The sequence below is a fragment of the Pipra filicauda genome, unplaced genomic scaffold (genome assembly GCF_003945595.2).
Source record: "Pipra filicauda isolate LSUMZ 115617 unplaced genomic scaffold, ASM394559v2 scaffold273_size1055052_pilon, whole genome shotgun sequence".
Classification (NCBI taxonomy): Eukaryota; Metazoa; Chordata; class Aves; order Passeriformes; family Pipridae; genus Pipra; species Pipra filicauda.
In genome coordinates this window covers 238,231-253,768 of record NW_024104391.1, presented here as the reverse complement: position 1 = coordinate 253,768, position 15,538 = coordinate 238,231, and the positions used below count along the sequence as shown (strand labels likewise).

General features: G+C 36.9%; 1 protein-coding gene across 8 annotated transcripts in view; it reads right to left on the bottom strand.

Moving 5' to 3' along the window:
* The window catches only part of NFATC3 (nuclear factor of activated T cells 3), a 65,120-nt gene that overhangs the window by 30,960 nt on the left and 18,622 nt on the right, over window positions 1-15,538 (bottom strand). For all 8 annotated transcript variants that reach the window (XR_005563989.1, XM_039382515.1, XM_039382517.1 and 5 more), the window contains one exon: window positions 8,164-8,326. Coding sequence is in view for 7 of the 8 variants with exons in the window: in XM_039382515.1 (XP_039238449.1) it covers window positions 8,164-8,326 (163 nt within the window). In the remaining variant the exon portion in view is untranslated. The remainder of the gene's footprint in view (window positions 1-8,163; window positions 8,327-15,538) is intronic.

The following is a 15,538-nucleotide window of genomic DNA, read 5'->3' as shown; positions in this document are numbered from 1 at the left end:
CTTGGAATTTTGTGGCAGAGGTGAGAATCTTTTCCTTGCTGAGGAAAGCAGAGAGGTCACATTAATTAAGAGGCATCGACCTGGAAAAAATAAGTTAGCACTTTTCCAGATTATACAGAGACAATACTGGGACCATATTTGGCACACATGTCATTGGTTCCATACTCCTATCTAAAGGAAACCTTGCAACACACGAAAAACTTGTAAGAAGACTCTTCATAGTCTCTAATACTTGAAAGTGCTACCTCTTCACCCCATCTTTTTTTTTTAATTAAGAAGGTTCTGCCCATGTTTTTCATTTATTGTTGCAGGCCAAGTATCACCAATCTCTATTCAGGTGTAAAAGTTATTTATCCAGACACGAAACAAAACTTGAGAAAAATATCCAACAGAAAATATATATTTCACAGTAACCAGATACTTACCAGACAACACTGGTATACTTGGAAATAGTCTGTTTTTCTGAATCAAAGCATCCTCAGTTTATTTACAAAAAGCCAAACACCTAATAGTGTCACTGAATCCAGAACTGATGCCAGGGTTTCATATGCCTACACTTTCAGTCTTTGAATTGAAGGGAAAACATGGAACTGGGGAGGGGTGGTGGTAGGGTAAAAATAATTTCAATAGCTAAGTTTTATGCCCAGCAATCAAGCAATACTGTGATACCAATAACATTCAGACAGTGTCAAAACCTATTTGATTGTATTTTTAAATCAATTTTCCTGCAAAACTTTCCAGCACATATTAGGAAAATGCCATGCTTAATCAAACTTTTACTGAGGCTTACTACTCAAAAGTTTTATCTTTTATGTGGCTTTTCTTGCTTGCTAATTGAAGATGAAGATTTAATCAACACTTTAGTGCTCCTTCCTCTTTGTGCAATTAATTCACTGCTTATGGCATTACTGGATTGGTAAACTAGGCTGATTAGAAAGAAAGCTTTTACATACAAATAGGCCTCCCTAAAATAGGGCATAGTCTTGAAATACAAGGCATGTCAGGGGTAAAGTTTGGGATAATCAAGTCTTTCCTTTACCAAAGTTAACAATCTACCTTCACCAAATGCACCAGTAACTACATAAAAATCCTCAGTTCAAACATGAACAGGGAAGGAAACACAGAGCTGTGTTAAGAACTACAAGCACTTACTAAACATTTATTTCAGATGGAGATTTCCTAGGCTTTTCAACACCTTGATATGAAAAGCATGTTGTAACTAGTTATTTCCTCCTTGATATTCTCACAGCAGCTGGATGCACTTCAGTGACTTCGGTATTCCTTAGAACAATCCCCAAAGTCACAAGGTAAGGAGGACAAAAGAGAAGAATGGAGGCCCTATTCTAAAGGGTGAAAAGAAAGATAAATCTGTTCTCTTGAATTAGGTATTTTTTCCTTTTACTTTGGAAGACTGTCTGAGCAAAGATATGGTCTAATTCACCATGAAACATAAACAATCCTAAAGGAAAAGAAACTTTACTGCTTGAATTTCGGTCCACTTTGAAAGTAAAATATTATTTTATTTCTTTTTAAAACTTAAAGAAAAAAAAAGCAAACCATACCTTCTAAATGGTTTGCTCCCTTAGACAGGGGAGATGCAACCCACAAGCCTGGAGTTTTTTGGACAGCAATACCAGAGAGGCTTTGAAGAACCAAATATTTTTTTTTACAGATATTTTTCCACAAGGATTTCACTTCTGAGTGGTGTGCAGTGACTTCCCTAAAGAACTGTGAAGATTGTTGGGTTTAAAAGCTGAAGGGCTGTCTGCCAAGTTGAACAGCACATCTATCAGCAATTACTTGGGAATAAAAGCAAAGGATGACAAGGATTCAAGAGCATGAAGACGAACATAATTTGAAACAAAAGACACAATGACTAACATCAGTGGTACAATTTATCATGAATTTATCAACAGCTGCATTTAAAAAAAACTTGAAGCAAACCATATACATAAAATGAAGAAATCAGAGCTCAGAGAAGCTACTGAAAATCAGACTGACCACAGTCATCTCTTGTAGCCTTGCAGGGGTGCAATGAGTGCAGACCCATAATCTTCAATGGACTGTTTCAAAGAGACTGCAGAAATTCATGGAAGAAAACTCCATTCAGATTTATTAGGCAATATCTCAACCACTGGCTCAGAAAAGTCTTACCAGCTCATGGGAATTTATTTTATTATTTCATTCTGATTCTGTAAATGTTATAATGTTACAAAAATTTTAATATAAGTATGTGAAACCAAAACATCTACTTCCCCTTCCTGAAGCACAGTACTATTTTCTATCACCTGATTATTTGATGTACCTTTCCATCAACTGAGAAGGAAAAGTACATCAAAAAAAGTATCTTTGTCTTTTACTAAATAAACTTATTGAGTGGACTGACTTGAAGATTTTAAAATAGTACAGACCTTCGCGACTGTAAAAAAAAATAGTGAGATATAAAAGGAATAAACTTTATTAAACTATTAGGTAGGGGCACAAGTCCAGCTAAAAACATTTTAAAGGTCATCACAAAAACAAACAGGTCCTGCAAAGGACTAAAGCAAACAAGAAATTGCAAATATCAGTGCATTACTGGTCATGGTACCATGTGTTTACACAATGTACAGAACATTCTTCAAGGTATAAAAACTTGGATTTCTATTTCTGAAATCTCACACTTCTATACACTCACTGCCTGCAGACAGGATTGAAAGCATTTTAAATACTGACTTCAGGCATTTCTGAAGAGTATTTTAGCTTGTTCCTGTCTAGTTCTACACAATGCAAAAAAGGATATAATTTAATAGCTAAAATAGTGTTAGACTAATAGTCCAACTTTACACAGTGCAGAATTGCCAATCACATGTAACTGGTCATGACACTGTCCATCTGCACTTTGCCCTACTACACTCTTGGAAAAGAAAAAAACAAAACACAAAACAAAAAACCTTTACCAAACAGGCAGGGGGCCGGGGGGGGAAAGACTGCTATTCCCGAAATACCAACTCCAAATGCTAATTATGCTATGAACAGTTTTTGGACAAGCATTTCTGGGACAGGAATAGGTTATTCCCACATAAGCTGTAAAAGAAACCCCATAAATTGGTTTTAATTTAGAAAAAAATTAGTAAACATATGACACAAAAAGCAGATGACTGTCATCCAGTGTGTCATTTTTATTGTTTTTCATACCAATTACTGCATTTTCTAGATTGAGCATTCAAACATAGTAGATGCATCAATATGGCTTTTGCTATCTATTTTGGTGATTCTGAAGCATCATGGCCAGGCTTTGCCAATGAAGATTTGGGAAGGGCTCTACCCACATTTGCTACAAGCGCGCTGGTGGCTAAAAAGGCCAATGCGAGATAGACAAGTCTGGTTGCAAAAGGCACAGCAGAAGGACTTCTTAGGTGGTATCGACAAGACATGATTCTTTCTGCGTTGTCTTTTCTCCTCGAGAATGAGATTCTGAAGCAGAAGATGCCTAAATAGTCATCAAATTGTTCTTGAAAGATATGTATTTTTAGAATCTCATCCAAAGGTCAACGTTTTTCCCAATGCAGCCCATCACATAGTTCACACAGACTGATACTTATCTTCTGCCTTCTGTATTTATTGGCAGTTTGCTGTCACCAAATGACAGTAGGCAATTACAGCTGGGATACAGTCTGCCTTCTGATTATGGACAAAATAGGAGTAAATTCAAGACAAAAATGAAAATTAAAGAGTGAAAGCCAGGAAGAATGGGAAGGGTCACAAAACACTGAAAAAGTGTGCTACTCATTGGGCATAGAGAAAAGAGAGAATTCTGATATTACACCTGATAGTCAAGTAGTTACATGCATTGACCCCACAGAACACCTGGGAAAAGGTGACAGCCACAGAATTATAGCCCAGGAAACATACACTCATTTAGACAGTCCTTTTGTTAATTTATTGTTATCATCTCTGACATTGCTGAGTTACATCCTCTCTTGTTGCTTATAGTTTCTTCCACCAGAACTCAGGCGGAGTTTGACAGGCTTTTTGAGAAACATACCTGTTTCAGAATTTTCTAAGTAGTTTTTCGGCTCAATTAGTTTAGTTTCTCTTCCACTGCAGCTCTTCAGTCATTACTTCAAGCTGACATTGAATCCCTCACACAGCAGATGACTGTTTCCTTGTCATCGACCAGCAGTGCACAGCCATCCAAACAAACTAGCTTAGATTTACTATCTCTTTCAGTTTTGATCTTACACTTTTCTTCAGCTGTAGTACTGCTGAGTTGTCCATATGGATTACATGATGTTTCCCCTCCTCTGTTACTGTGAACTAGCTACAGAAATAATTTTGCTTATGGCAGAGGAACTGATGAATCCTTAAACCTTTCACAGTACAGTAAAAAGACACTTCTGGTACAGGCAAATTCTTATTAGCTACCACTGCTCCAAGTTTATCTTGCATACTTGGGCTATAAGTGGATTCTATATAGTGTCTGTTACAGATACACCATCTATTTTAGAACCAATTACCCCATCTCTAACTGACTTCCACAGTGTTGAATGGCCACAGGACAGATACTCCTCGCACACAGAACGGTGCTAACAAGTAGCTGTGAGCTCAACAGTCCCTGAGTACATCACATTATATGGTTAGCAAGATGACTGCCATGTAGATCACCACCTTCCCTAGCAACGGGACAAAAGATAAAATGGAAATACTTCTTGGTGCGCACAACACAGCTTACAGAACTTACTACCAAAAGTTATCATTAAATTTAAAATACTTCAGCTCAGAAAATGGCAGAAATTGACATGAGCAGCAGGAACACAATATATAAAACTAGTTTTCTTGTTCGAAAAAGAAAAATTCATTTTAGATCAGGAAGCTAAGATATAAAAGTAAAAAACCCCCAAACTATCCTTGAGAGATCTTTATCATGTGCCACCTGCTCTAAAAGGCTTTTCTGGTTTTGATAATAGGCATTATCCAAGTGAAGTCTCATGAAGAACCTTAACCCGTTTAGGTAAAAGCTCATTCTAGCAAATTTTAAGTGTAAACATTATTTATGTACAATTTGACGTGGGGGAAGGGTGGGAAATTCAAACAATGATGATTTTTCACTTAGAGTTGTATGAAATGTGACAGCTACTTGTTTAAAAGGCTTTGTAGATGGGTTAAGTTCCTACTCTAACCTATGAATTAGAATGGTAAATGTAGACAGTGCTCAGAGGTTATGTCTCCTGGCAATGCACTACAAAATTTGCACGTAATTCGGATGACAAAAGTTCAACATGCCACCTTTCTCCTTGCAAACCATTCTGCTAAATTACTTATTCCTTCCCCGTGAAAACTGTCAGCCTTATCATGCAGATTCTCTACCAAGGTAAAAGAAACTGTTCCGGATGACATGAATTCACTGGAACATACTCCCAAGAAAGCAGAGATTAAAATTAAAGGTATCGGCTAGTTAGAACATTTTGCATTAGAAAGCAAGAGATCGTCATTGCAGAATTTGTTTTCTTAAAGTTGAGAGACATACAAAGCAAAGCATGATGCTCCACTTACTTGATTTCCTCCCATTTGGAAATAAGCTGATTAAATGTACTCACAACAGATGATGCCAAATTTGTCAGAAGCTTAGTGTCCTAGCAACAGGTATGGTACAGTATTAGTAATAGACTAATGACATGCACTAATAGATTAATGGTTTGAAGCTATGTACTATCTTAAAAATCTTTATTTTAAATAATACATCAACTGCACGTGCAGAACTACAGAGGTTTCACAGTTTGGAAATTCAATACTCCAGCTTTCTATAAAATTTATTTTTTTCAAAAGCAAACCAAATTGTGCGAGAAGCAAAAGCACACAGGCCTTCCGGCACTCAAAGATGTGGCAGCTGGACTTGACAACCACTGTAGGTCTGTTCCAATTGAAATATTCTATTCTATTTATCCACATTCCTTCTCATCTCTGACACTGGTTAACACACAGTTATTTAACACAGGAAAATGCTGAGTGCTTTACTGCAGTGATCACACACATGAAAGTGACTGGTCTAAAGCTAAGAGCACCGAAAAGAAAAAAAGCCAGAAACAAGCAGTAATGCATATCGTGAACTGGATTTGTGTAATAAGCTTCCAGAAGTACTGGAAAATATTTCAATTTGAATTTAACATCTGCTTACAGATATTTAGTATTTACCTTTACCAAATTTGGCCCTTTGCATACTTTTTTTCCCAGCAGTGAGTAAAAAGTTAATACGAATCAATGCTTTGTTTCATAACAACTTCCTCTCTCCCATCAAACACAACAATTAATTCCCAATTCAGCTGGAAGAGACCAAATTGCAAAGTAGAATACTGATTTGCATTTGTACTCATTTTAATTTAGAGAGGCCTAGTACAACGCATGAGACTGTCAGACACTTAAATTCTATCCTCGGTTTTAAGATAGCATTCGTGTACAGTGAGGTATTTCACAATTTCAGTGCAAATACATAGCTTTTAAAATCATTAGTGTAAGTCACATAGGCTACAGATCTGTCATATGAGTAGGAGAAAGGATGGGGACAGATTATGCCGATCCTACTAGCACTTTGCTTCTGGTCTCCAATAGTAATGAGTTACTCCCAACTACTGGAAGAGGCTAACTATTTCAAATACATTTTTAATGTACAGGCTGCTATAGCAAAAGATTTAAGACTGAAGCTCTGACCATCATTTTACTGGAAAAGAACAGGAAATATCCTGGATTTGGAGGAGAAGACAAACCCTGCTGTAACCTTCATGTAATCAGATTTTTTTCTTATTGTTTTATAAAGATTCTGTAACTGTTAAGATAAAGACCATTAAGCAAGATTGAGGTGAATAAGCAGAGAGACATTGCTTTCACCCAAGGATGTGGCAAACATAACCAAGGCATCCTAAGAAGTCCCACAGTTCCTCATCTTCCCCATGTTCAGTGTATGAGGATGGGTTCCCTTCCAAGCTGCATGAGCCAGTTGACACTGTGGGTATTAAAGGAGACATCAGTGACTACCCCTAACCAATCCAGAAGTCTTCCCAGCATAAAGCAAGATATTTGTGTACACACCAGAACGCTCAGAGAGGAGCACGTCACAGCTTGTGCACACAGTTATTCCAACAACACCAAACCTACACACCTTTCTCTTCAAAGAGAATATGATGCCAAAGTTTTCTTATGAAAGCCAAGCCTAGTTTGCCAGGATCTTACATCTAATTCTGAGCTCAACAATAATTGGACAGTGTTTGCAAACTATTTAAATAATACACTTTAGATGCCAGTAGCATTTGGAACATATAGCATTAGCTATAAAAACCCAGCTAAAGCAGCTGTTAAGGGCAGGTACCACTTATGGAAACGGTCAGTGTATCACCACGCTCTGTGTGGCGATGAGGACTGCTGCCTGCACTACTGCATTTTCTTCAAGCTGACCAAAACTGTTCTAAGAGACAATAAATCTCCCATGATTCTGTTAAGACAACAGAAACCATGTCAAAAAAAGAAAGGCAAGGAACAAGTTTTACTTGCCCTTGCAGATAAGTACTCCAAATCTAGTGGAACTAGGTGATGTCTTACTTTTCAAGGAGATAGCAAACAAACTTTGAGTAAGAATCTTTGCTTTATGCTGAAGAAATAGAATAGTCAAGTTTAATTTACTACAAACATTTAAGAGAAAGTTAAAGGAATTTATGGGTACCATTTCACAGAAATAATCTAATAAAAGAACAAGAGGCATTTATAGTATTCAGAAGCTGTTTCAACACCAAAAGGAAGACTTCTGATTCAAATGAAGCTTTACCACATTTCAGTAGAGTTTCGACTAATTACGGTGACTTCTCTTACCTGCCCCCATGCACAGTCCTTCCTCCTTAAAGTTTGTGAATAATAACAATAACAATAATAATAATACACTATTGCACTGTGAACCCATTCACAGGCATAAAACTTCATACAGCATAAAATTGTGACATACATTGTAATTGTAACAAACTTTAAATTTTTTAGCAACCAAAACTAACTTTTGTATTGAACTAGTTCCATTTAAGGGAGAAAATCTTACCCAGGAAAGACTGTAAGCTTCACACAAGGGAACAATTCACAGCATTGTAAATACCAATAACTGTAGTTAAAAAATTACCTTCTATATAAGAAAGCCAGACTGCCTACCTTCACTACAGGGTGTCCTCCAGTAGATGCTTTTACTGCTCCTCGGCTTCCTTCTGTTTCATAGTGAGCTCTGTGATGAGTTTTAGGCTGGACTTCTATTTTCAGTTCACACTGCCCATAATGACTTGGTAAAGGCCAGTCAAGAGGTGGCAATGAAGATGTGCTGCAATCAAGATGAGCACACTGATTACAAGAACTGTGCCATCTGGCCACAGTACAAACAAAGCCTTCACTGTAAAACACAATGATATCACTTTCCTAGCAAATGATAACCAAAGAAGAATACCTACTAGCTTAAAAAATCTTACGTGAAAATTCCAAAATGTTGCTGGTACATTAAAATCTTCAATTAATCCCAATTTATTTTGGGGTTGTTAGAATGGAATTTCTTCTTTCCAACACCTAATCAAAAGAAAGGTACTGTATGACCTCGAGCCTCACACTACCAGTGCTACTCTACAATGCCTTTATATTAATTTTTTATCCTCAAGTATATCAGGAAGTAAGTTCAAATGTGGTTTAGAGAGAACAGTATAAATTCAGTCTCTGCCTGTCATTAAGTTTTAACTCTCTGCGTTATTACCTTTCAACTTGTTGGTTTTGTTTTTCTAAGTTTGGCAAGCGCTGCACTTTGTTAACTATCATTAAAATGAACACTATATGATCATCTGAAGTTTTAAAAAGCTTGTTGTTCTACCTAAGCATAAAGACTTAACGAAGAGACCTAAAGTACATGTTCAGCTTATCCACAGATATACCCTTTTACATATTAGTAAAGTCACTCCAGGGAAAAACAAAATGCAGTTATTAGAAGTAATATGGAAGAACTTCAAACCAAAGTTTTCATACCTACCCTTTTACCTGCACAGATTTATAGACTTAAGATTCTAAAAAGATCAACAATCAGATTCAAGTCAGTAATTACCTAGTGGAGTAAATTAAATTATGAACATTTAAAAGTGAACATTTATAGCATTGTTTACTAAACAAGAATATTTACAATAAAAATAAGCTTCTATTCACATAGTTTTGTTCTACCCTACTCTGACCAACAGGAAAAGCAAATTAGGTTTTAAAGTAATGGACAAATATTGGTTTGTATTGTCATCTGGGAAAGCTCAAATCCATCTCTTTCCACTTTACAGGAAGTCAGGCAAACCCCCCCCCCCATCCATGCAAATTTCCACAAACGTGGATAGCCACAGGCCTATAAAAGGTAAATGATACCTTCTGGAGAATTTAGCTAAGATGTATAAAATCATATCCACAGGTGAGAAAGATGATAAATGTTTGGACTGAACAAAAAAAAACAAGGAAAGGAATCTGTCTTTAGCAAGTATCTGGAGGGACTTGGGCTCAGCCTGCAGCACCATACTTTTACTGCAGAAATGTCTGTCACTAGGAATGGAAAAGAGGGAGAAGAACCAGCCCCACTTGCTGGCCTCCTCCTACAGGAGAATGACCTCCAAGCCTACTGACCTGCTCTTTCATGGATACCTGCACTGTGCACTTCAGGAGAGAGTTGGCACTACAACATAAATCTTGACTCCTTTGAGAGCAATGGGAAGAAGAATATTTCCCTTTCTTCTTACTGAAAGGCAGAAATGTGAGAAATAATCTCCACCAGCATTCAGTGTACAGCAAAGAGGCTTCTTCCTCCCCCTAAGGAGATCTGATGATTGGTCCTCCCACAGCAATAGTATTTACTGGGTAGGAGAGGACTGGTGACATCAGCAACAAAAGAGGAAACTGTCAGGAACGCAGTATAAGCCCAGTCCTTCGAGATACTTACCACAGGCCAGGATGTACTATCTAAATGCTACTACTGGCTATCAACTAGACCTTATCATTCACTTTTATAGCTACTGAAGGAGAAGGACTCAAGTCTTAAGTCTGAAAAGGAAAGAAAACGTCAGGATTAGAAGATACTAAAAGGAATTCAAGAAGAAACATAGCACACTATTTTCATTTAGTATTTCTGGAAACCTTTTAATCCCCCATATAACCAAATATTCTATGTCAAAATAGTTGGTATACACTGTGAACAGATATGATACCTAAAAGAACTTGGTTAATGCACCACAAGCTATATACCAATTAATGGGAGCTTTTACTGAAAGTTGAATGATAAACTTGGTCAAGAAAAAACTATTTGTTGCTTGTGACCACCCTCTATACAGTCTCTCAGAGAGATTTACTCCTCCTGCAATTAACTAATAAAAATATGGCACAAGCTGTATCAGACTAACATTATCTCCTGAAAAAACACTTGGCATACTAGATAACAAATATGGAGACGGGAAAATAATCAAGTCTCAACATTTTGTCATTCTTTGAAAACAAATAGAAAATAACAGCACAAGAGAGTAAGCGAGTGCACTATGCACGTGCAGATGCCTAAAACATCAAAAAATTGCAGAGCTTTCAAAACACAGATCTCCCAATAAATGGCACAGCCTTTGAGCTGTGTACATCTCTGTGTACATCTGAGCACATCTCTTTGATGTACTGCATCAAACAGATGTCTTCTAGATATAGCTGGCTAGAGAGTTACAGCTGCTTCCCTTTTGAGTTTGGTGTTGAATACCCAAACTGTTGTTTCTCTGAGTATTTCTCTTGCTGTCTCTATCACCCTCAACTTCTCAACAGCAGTGGATTCTTACAGTTTTAGAGTACTCTGTTAAGTACCTTTCTGCCCTGTAGGGATATCGGTTTTATGTATTTCTGCTTCCTTATCACCCTTACAATTTTTCGAGACAAATACCATATAGATACACATTTAATTGAATCAGTGATCTAACTTTAGTTCATTTTGAAAGGCAAATTTTTTAATCCTATTAATTTACCAGAGTCCCAGTTATTTGTAGACCTTCTTCAAACAGAACTAGGGGGAGGGAGGCAGAGTGGGAACTTCCCAGCCAGCACTGTCACCTTCTTAAAGTCACATGAACCCACAAGCTTGGACACTAAATAGAAACTCCAGGAGAATACAATCTATAAACTCTTAGTGTTTTTTTTTTTTTATTCTATGCAGAATTCCATATCAAATGAGAAAACCCATGTCAGCCTTTGGGGGGCAAGGGGTAACATGTTTGCATGTGTTCTGAACACTTTTTGATATGAAGCAAAGCTATTTTTGTACCAGATGCTGAACATGGGAAAGTAAGTCAGAAGCTGTAGCTTTTACTGCATTTAAGGACGCGTTCTCAAGAAAATATTACTCAGTGTACACTATTAGCTGAGGAGCAGCAGTAAAACTTCTACTTAACTCACCACGGTTCTCAGCTGTAAACTGTGCACTGAACGTCAGTGATTTCTGGTAGTGCAGAACTTGCGCAAATTCAAAACCTAGTGGTGCATTACGTTTAACATACCTGGAACATGTTTAAGAATAAGCAGCTCAGCTGCTTCACAAGTAAGCAAGAATTTAGTGTTACAAAGATTCCTGTGTCCCGACAGGACAGCATATAGCACGACAGCATTTGCATTAGCCGCTCACCGTGAGTTTTTTTTCAAAGTTATTTTAGAACAAAAGATTAAAAAAATTAAGAACCTTTGTTCCTTAAACCCTTCACTTTTCAATCTTGATGGGGGAGGAACATATTTGTGGATATTCCCACATGTTTCATTACTAAGTTCTACCCGGTTCAGTGCCATATTACTGTTATAACAGCTTGTGACAGTTTTTTACAGAAGTTTCTCTAAATTTTTTGTCTTTAAGTGAGTAAAAATCTTATTAACAATGCAGTAACCTACTAGTAAATCACCAAATCACATGTCAGGAAATGGAAATAATGAGTGACAGATATTCTAATACTTTCAATAAATCAAATCTTCACATGCTGTTGAAACAGCACCAATCTGTAAACCTACAAATATTCTTCCAATAATACCAGGGGAGTTTTATAATCTGATTCATGCAAGCTTCCAAAAGCTCATACTCACATCATACCAAGACTAAAGGCTCCAGAGAATAGCACCTATTAAAGGGAACTAAGAGGTAAAGAAGGAACCCTTCAGTAGCATTCTCAACATTTAAAGTTATCACTTTAGTGATAGTTTTATCAATATTAATTTAGCAGATTCTTCCTCTGCAACCATTATCTCCAAAACAGAACTGATTAAGGCTACACAAAATTGACAGGAAACAACGATGTTGAGTACAAAAACAGTCAAGTGTGTCCATAAGGACTTCAGCATTCAGATTGCAGAAGTCAGGGCCCGGCTCTTGGTCTGACTATGCCACTCTCACACAGGAAGAAACTTAGGTCAGAAACAAGGCTGCCCATTTGCACTTGGCTGTGACCCTATAGCAGTATACCTGAGACAGAAGGAAGAACAAAGCCTGTGAGAGTCATTAAAAATAAGGCAGTTAAAAACTTAACACTGTTACCTTCCACCTGTTGCACTGTCCTTGGATAATGCACTGCACAAACAGCTGGGGCTCCGTGCAGACAAACTGCCAGTGCTGGTCCCTCAGCTGAAGCACATTGGCCATCAGCTCACCTTCAGTCTAATGCTCTCCTGGACTCCTTGCTTAGAAAGCTTTGGAACACAGGTGGACCTGATATAAGAACTCATTCTAGCCACTCTGTATGAAAATGTTCCTCCCTCTTTGTAATCACTAATTCTGGTAATAACCTTTGAGAGACACACACTAGTATTTCCAGATACTTGTGAAAGTTCTTGTTTCCTTTGTTGGTTGAGATTCCCAGATCTCCTAGAGTGATTCTTTTATTAATTCTTAGTTGCAGAAAAATGACTATTTTCCACTTACAGGTCCTCTCGACACATAATAAGGGAAAAAGCTCACTGACTATACAGTGGGGATATTCCACATCTCATCTCAGTTTTTGCAGAGATGAACCCACTGAGTATCCTGTGACAAGTCAGTGTTGCAACACAGCGAACCCCTGAGAATCTCAAATAATAACTATGGTCCAATACTAAGATTTTCAAGAATGCTTGTAGAGCCAAACTACTGCTGGTTGCTCTTCCCTGCCTAGAACAAAGTCCTCCTGGTGGAAGACTTCTGAAGTCAAGATTTTTGGGGCCATTCCAGATGCCACAGTGGCTTATCAATAGACTTTATTAATACTGTTTACATTCAAAATACCAAGTTCTATTACTAGCAGACCCACAGTTAATGATGCTTTCAGAGTATTGATATAGTACATTGCCAAGTAAGAACTTATATTCTATCATTTCAGAACAAAGTGGAGAGCTGGATAACATGTACAGCGCAAAAGGCCCCATATGAAACACTACCTGAATTTCTCTGGATTCATTAATGGTGTGTAAACATTACAGCAATAGCCTTGCTTATTAAAAATCTAAGAGGTTCAAAGTTCTCTTGCTTGTCTCACTTAAGTGGGTCCTTATCTTCAAAGTCAGCGATTTGCAAATATTTTCACTTCAAAGTTTTGCTAACATAGCATAGCTGGTGTTATTTCATTTATCAAAATAAGGTGATAAATACTTAGCAGTCTAACTTTGCCTCTAGTTCACTCACGTTGAAAGATTTTTCCTTCTTAAAATTAAGACCAAAGTCCCAATAGTTATGGTAAAAATATTACATAATACTGTTCCTCTCTACTCTCTAGACTTCCAAGACAAGGATTCAGACAAGAGAAGCAACTTTTCTGAGTATTCCACCACTATATTTAAACTATTTTTTTTTTCTGAGAGAATAAGTGACATTGCCAGCAATCCTAGTTTCCAACAGTAAAATACTCAAGTTGCCATTATATATCCATCACTACAAAGATTCCTGAGCTGTAAATACATCTGTCAAAGCCTGTTTGTTCATCACCACTAGAACAAAGAAACTACCTGATGCCCCATCACTTCTCAGTGTTACAAATTAAATTCATGACAAAGCAGTCTGAAGACACACGCCAATTTATCCAGTAGTTTTTAAATCAATGTAATCAATGTAAAAGTCTCTATGTAGAGTTCCTCATGAAGGAAGTAAAAGAAACTAGGTTTAATTTTAAGATTTTTGACCATTAATGAATATTGCCTGGTTATCTTCCAGACACAAAAGCACAATTTATTCCCATCAAATACTGTAGGGTTAAAAAAGAGAAAGAAAGAAATTAATGACTCATTAAGTTTACTACCCTAAGAAGTGCCTATTTGCTTGAGACACAAATTAGATTCTCAAGACCCACTTTACAGAACCTAAAACTTAGTTATTCATATTAAAATCGTAAGTTTAAAGCAAAAGATAACAAAAAAATAAATGTATAAGCAAAAATAACAACTCCCACAATTTTCAATTGCATCATCAGTGACCACTCTTCTAAAAAAACCTCCATGTTACCTACACCATTGCTGGCCATATCTGTGATGGTCCTTAACTCCAGAACACCATAACCACCATTAGCACCAACAATGCTGCTGATCTCTTGTGAACTGTACTTTTAGTGACAAGTTCTGACCAAAGTTGTTATATTACTTGCACAGTAGAGATTTCTAGGTCACTCCTAGACTCTTTTTATTCCCCTTGTTCAAGTAAGAAAAGTACTGTAAAACAGACTTTCTAATTTTACTTTTTTTTTTTGCACTTTCTGGAAATCTTACAACTCAAGCTCTAACAGCAAATGTGCAAGAAAATAATAAAATCAGCATCTTTATTGACTGTTGGGAAATAAATATATAAATATCAATTGTATTATTCTTTATGACAACTAGGATGCTCACTTTTGGTTGCTATCTTGCATTTCATTTCTATTCATAAAACATAAGGGTCAGCTTAGCTACCCTGCATTATAAGAATCAAAATCATAAAATATTATATGACAGAATGGAATGTTTAACATACTGAAGATGCACATTGTCATAGCACCTGTGGAACAAGCTACAACTGCTGAGTAATTCAACATTTTGCTGAGGATACAGCTGCCAGTGCAACCATTTCCACTAATGCAGTAGTCAGATGACATTTGGGAAACCAAATGTATACAGCTTAATAGATTTATTTAGTTTACTTGTGTATAGGTGTACTCTTCCTTTTCTTCTGTCTGTTTCCCCATTTTATAGTTACAGAAATTCTTCAGTGCCAGCTTCTAAATAAATTTTGACATTTAAAAAATATTTTTACTTTTTAATGAAAACATTGAAATTGCTTTTTTATTCAGTTCTACTCAGTTCTCCCTATGACAAGAAACAGGTTTAACTGAATTATCTATTTTTTAAACTACTTTGGTCATCCCACAAAAGAACCGTAGACCCACATCCCATCTTTCCACACGCCGATGTGTTCATGACCTTTAGCGCTGCAGTGATGCTCACCTTTTATGAACTGTGTTAGCCTGCAAGCTAACAAAAATGCCAAGTTAGGACTGCTTAGCATCCTACAGAAATATAACAC